The sequence below is a fragment of the Scyliorhinus torazame genome, unplaced genomic scaffold (genome assembly GCF_047496885.1).
Source record: "Scyliorhinus torazame isolate Kashiwa2021f unplaced genomic scaffold, sScyTor2.1 scaffold_581, whole genome shotgun sequence".
NCBI lineage: Eukaryota > Metazoa > Chordata > Chondrichthyes > Carcharhiniformes > Scyliorhinidae > Scyliorhinus > Scyliorhinus torazame.
Window position 1 is genome coordinate 7167 of NW_027308308.1, and position 5334 is coordinate 12500.

The following is a 5334-nucleotide window of genomic DNA, read 5'->3' on the forward strand; positions in this document are numbered from 1 at the left end:
GGGGACTGAGAGACACCAGTCAGTGTACAGATATCTCCCTGAGAGAGAGAGGACTGAGAGACACCAGTCAGTGTACAGATATCTCCCTGAGAGAGAGAGGGGACTGAGAGACACCAGTCAGTGTACAGATATCTCCCTGAGAGAGAGGGGACTGAGAGACACCAGTCAGTGTACAGATATCTCCCTGAGAGAGAGAGGGGACTGAGAGACACCAGTCAGTGTGCAGATAACTCCCTGAGAGAGAGAGGACTGAGAGACACCAGTCAGTGTGCAGATAACTCCCTGAGAGAGAGAGGGGACAGAGAGACACCAGTCAGTGTGCAGATATCTCCCTGAGAGAGAGAGGGGGGACTGAGAGACACCAGTCAGTGTACAGATATCTCCCTGAGAGAGAGGACTGAGAGACACCAGTCAGTGTACAGATATCTCCCTGAGAGAGAGGGGACTGAGAGACACCAGTCAGTGTACAGATATCTCCCTGAGAGAGAGGGGGGACTGAGAGACACCAGTCAGTGTACAGATATCTCCCTGAGAGAGAGAGGGGACTGAGAGACACCAGTCAGTGTACAGATTGTACTTTTTGTGAATCTGAATTTTCTTTTTCAGAGCGGCCGAAGTGAAAAGGCATCCTTTCTTCAAACGTGTAAACTGGCAAATGGTTTACCTTCAAGAGGTAAAGGTCAGGGCTTGGGTCTGACAGGTGGATAGACAGTGGTGATTGGGTGCGATTGGGCATTTGGAGCACTGTGCACAGTCCCTGTCTCCGTATCCCTCAGTTAGACCACACTGGGGGCACTGTGCACAGTTCCGGTCTCCATATCCCTCAGTTAGACCACACTGGGAGCACTGTGCACAGTCCCAGTCTCCGTATCCCTCAGTTAGACCACACTGGGAGCACTGTGCACCGTCCCAGTCTCCATATCCCTCGGTTAGACCACACTGGGAGCACTGTGCACAGTCCCTGTCTCCGTATCCCTCAGTTAGACCACACTGGGAGCACTGTGCACAGTCCCAGTCTCCGTATCCCTCAGTTAGACCACACTGGGAGCATTGTGCACAGTCCCAGTCTCCATATCCCTCGGTTAGACCACACTGGGAGCACTGTGCACAGTCCCAGTCTCCGTATCCCTCAGTTAGACCACACTGGGAGCACTGTGCACAGTCCCAGTCTCCGTATCCCTCGGTGAGACCACACTGAGAGCACTGTGCACAGTCCCAGTCTCCATATCCCTCAGTTAGACCACACTGGGAGCACTGTGCACAGTTCCAGTCTCCGTATCCCTCAGTTAGACCACGCTGGGAGCACTGTGCACCGTCCCAGTCTCCATATCCCTCGGTTAGACCACACTGGGAGCACTGTGCACAGTCCCAGTCTCCGTATCCCTCAGTTAGACCACACTGGGAGCACTGTGCACAGTCCCAGTCTCCGTATCCCTCGGTGAGACCACACTGAGAGCACTGTGCACAGTCCCAGTCTCCATATCCCTCAGTTAGACCACACTGGGAGCACTGTGCACAGTCCCGGTCTCCATATCCCTCAGTTAGACCACACTGGGAGCGCTGTGCACAGTTCTGGTCTCCATATCCCTCGGTTAGACCACACTGGGAGCACGGTGCACAGTCCCTGTCTCCGTATCCCTCGCTTAGACCACACTGGGAGCATTGTGCACAGTTCTGGTCTCCATATCCCTCGGTTAGACCACACTGAGAGCACTGTGCACAGTTCCGGTCTCCATATCCCTCAGTTAGACCACACTGGGAGCACTGTGCACAGATCCGGTCTCCATACCCCTCAGTTAGACCACACTGGGAGCGCTGTGCACAGTCCCTGTCTCCGTATCCCTCGCTTAGACCACACTGGGAGCATTGTGCACAGTTCTGGTCTCCATATCCCTCGGTTAGACCACACTGAGAGCACTGTGCACAGTTCCGGTCTCCATATCCCTCAGTTAGACCACACTGGGAGCACTGTGCACAGGCCCAGTCTCCGTATCCCTCAGTTAGGCCACACTAGGAGCACTGTGCACAGTTCCGGTCTCCATATCCCTCAGTTAGACCACACTGGGAGCACTGTGCACAGTTCCAGTCTCCATATCCCTCGGTTAGACCATACTGGGAGCACTGTGCACAGTCCCAGTCTCCGTATCCCTCAGTTAGACCACACTGGGAGCACTGTGCACAGTCCCAGTCTCCATATCCCTCGGTGAGACCACACTGGGAGCACTGTGCACAGTCCCGGTCTCCATATCCCTCAGTTAGACCACACTGGGAGCACTGTGCACAGTTCCGGTCTCCATATCCCTCAGTTAGACCACACTGGGAGCACTGTGCACAGTTCCGGTCTCTATATCCCTCAGTTAGACCACACTGGGAGCACTGTGCACAGTCCCAGTCTCTGTATCCCTCGGTTAGACCACACTGGGAGCACTGTGCACCGTCCCAGTCTCCATATCCCTCAGTTAGACCACACTGGGAGCACTGTACACAGTTCCGGTCTCCATATCCCTCAGTTAGGCCACACTGGGAGCACTGTGCACAGTCCCAGTCTCCATACCCCTCAGTTAGACCACACTGGGAGCACTGTGCACAGTCCCAGTCTCCATACCCCTCGGTTAGACCACACTGGGAGCACTGTGGAACAGTTCCGGTCTCTATATCCCTCAGTTAGACCACACTGGGAGCGCTGTGCACAGTCCCAGTCTCCGTATCCCTCGGTTAGACCACACTGGGAGCACTGTGCACAGTACCAGTCTCCATATCCCTCAGTTAGACCACACTGGGAACACTGTGCACAGTTCCGGTCTCCATATCCCCCAGTTAGACCACACTGGGAGCGCTGTGCACAGTCCCAGTCTCCGTATCCCTCGGTTAGACCACACTGGGAGCACTGTGCACAGTACCAGTCTCCATATCCCTCAGTTAGACCACACTGGGAACACTGTGCACAGTTCCGGTCTCTATATCCCTCAGTTAGACCACACTGGGAGCGCTGTGCACAGTCCCAGTCTCCGTATCCCTCGGTTAGACCACACTGGGAGCACTGTGCACAGTACCAGTCTCCATATCCCTCGGTTAGACCACACTGGGAGCACTGTGCACAGTCCCAGTCTCCATACCCCTCAGTTAGACCACACTGGGAGAACTGTGCACAGTCCCAGTCTCCATACCCCTCAGTTAGACCACACTGGGGGCACTGTGCACAGTCCCAGTCTCCATATCCCTCAGTTAGACCACGCTGGGAGCACTGTGCACCGTCCCAGTCTCCATATCCCTCAGTTAGACCACACTGGGAGCACTGTGCACCTTCCCAGTCTCCGTGTCCCTCAGTTAGACCACGCTGGGAGCACTGTGCACCGTCCCAGTCTCCATATCCCTCAGTTAGACCACACTGGGAGCACGGTGCACAGTCCCAGTCTCCATATCCCTCAGTTAGACCACACTGGGAGCACTGTGCACAGTCCCTGTCTCCATATCCCTCAGTTAGACCACACTGGGAGCACTGTGCACAGTCCCAGTCTCCATAGCCCTCAGTTACACCACACTGGGAGTACTGTGCACAGTCCCAGTCTCCACATCCCTCAGTTAGACCATTCTGGGAGCACTGTGCACCGTCCCAGTCTCCGTATCCCTCTGTTAGACCACACTGGGAGCACTGTGCACCGTCCCAGTCTCCATATCCCTCAGTTAGACCACACTGGGAGCACTGTGCACAGTTCCAGTCTCCGTATCCCTCAGTTAGACCACGCTGGGAGCACTGTGCACCGTCCCAGTCTCCATATCCCTCAGTTAGACCACACTGGGAGCACTGTGCACAGTTCCAGTCTCCGTATCCCTCAGTTAGACCACACTGGGAGCACAGTGCACAGTTCCAGTCTCCATATCCCTCGGTTAGACCATACTGGGAGCACTGTGCACAGTTCCAGTCTCCGTATCCCTCAGTTAGACCACGCTGGGAGCACTGTGCACAGTTCCAGTCTCCGTATCCCTCAGTTAGACCACACTGGGAGCACGGTGCACAGTCCCAGTCTCCGTATCCCTCGGTGGGGATCAGTGGGCATGGGGAGAAGGGGGTCAGTGTGGGTCAGTGGGCATGGGTGATGGGGGTCAGTGTGCACAGGGGGTGATGGGGGTCAGTGGGCACAGGGGGTGATGGGGGTCAGTGGGCACAGAGCGTGATGGGGTCAGTGGGCACAGGGGGTGATGGGGTCAGTGTGGGTCAGTGGGCACAGGGGGTGATGGGGGTCAGTGGGCACAGGGGGTGCTGGGGGTCAGTGTGGGTCAGTGGGCACAGGGGGTGATGGGGGTCAGTGGGCACAGGGGTGATGGGGGTCAGTGGGCACAGGGGGTGATGGGGGTCAGTGTGGGTCAGTGGGCACAGGGGGTGATGGGGGTCAGTGGGAACAGGGGGTGATGGGGTCAGTGGGCACAGGGGGTGATGGGGGTCAGTGGGCACAGGGGGTGATGGGGGTCAGTGGACACAGGGGGTGATGGGGTCAGTGGGCACAGGGGGTGACGGGGGTCAGTGTGGGTCAGTGGGCACAGGGGTTGATGGGGTCAGTGGGCACGGGGGTGATGGGGGTCAGTGTGGGTCCGTGGGCACAGGCGGTGATGGGGGTCAGTGGGCACAGGGGGTGACGGGGGTCAGTGGGCACAGGGGGTGATGGGGGTCAGTGGGCACAGGGGGTGACGGGGGTCAGTGGGCACAGGGGGTGACGGGGGTCAGTGGGCACAGGGTGTGATGGGGTCAGTGGGTACAGGAGGTGATGGGGGTCAGTGGGCACAGGGGGTGATGGGGTCAGTGGGCACAGGGGGTGATGGGGGTCAGTGGGCACAGTGGGTGATCGGGTCAGTGGGCACAGGGGGTGATGGGGTCAGTGGGCACGGGGGGTGATGGGGGTCAGTGTGGGTCCGTGGGCACAGGGGGTGATGGGGTCAGTGGGCACAGGGGGTGATGGGGTCAGTGGGCACAGGGGGTGACGGGGGTCAGTGGGCACAGGGGGTGATGGGGGTCAGTGGGCACAGGGGGTGATGGGGTCAGTGGGCACAGGGGGTGATGGGGGTCAGTGGGTACAGGAGGTGATGGGGGTCAGTGGGCACAGGGGGTGATTGGGTCAGTGGGCACAGGGGGTGATGGGGGTCAGTGGGCACAGTGGGTGATCGGGTCAGTGGGCACAGGGGGTGATGGGGGTCAGTGGGCACAGGGGGTGATGGGGGGTCAGTGTGGGTCAGTGGGCACAGGGGGTGATGGGGTCAGTGGGCACGGGGTGTGATGGGGGTCAGTGTGGGTCCGTGGGCACAGGGGGTGACGGGGGTCAGTGGGCACAGGGGGTGATG

General features: G+C 58.4%; 1 protein-coding gene across 1 annotated transcript in view; it reads left to right on the plus strand.

Moving 5' to 3' along the window:
* The first annotated feature begins 611 nt into the window (after nucleotides 1–611).
* Nucleotides 612–5334, plus strand: part of LOC140406526 (beta-adrenergic receptor kinase 1-like) — a 42663-nt gene continuing 37940 nt past the window's right edge. The window contains exon 1 of the mRNA XM_072494529.1: nucleotides 612–673. Within this exon, the coding sequence (XP_072350630.1) occupies nucleotides 656–673 (18 nt within the window). The 5' untranslated portion in view covers nucleotides 612–655. The remainder of the gene's footprint in view (nucleotides 674–5334) is intronic.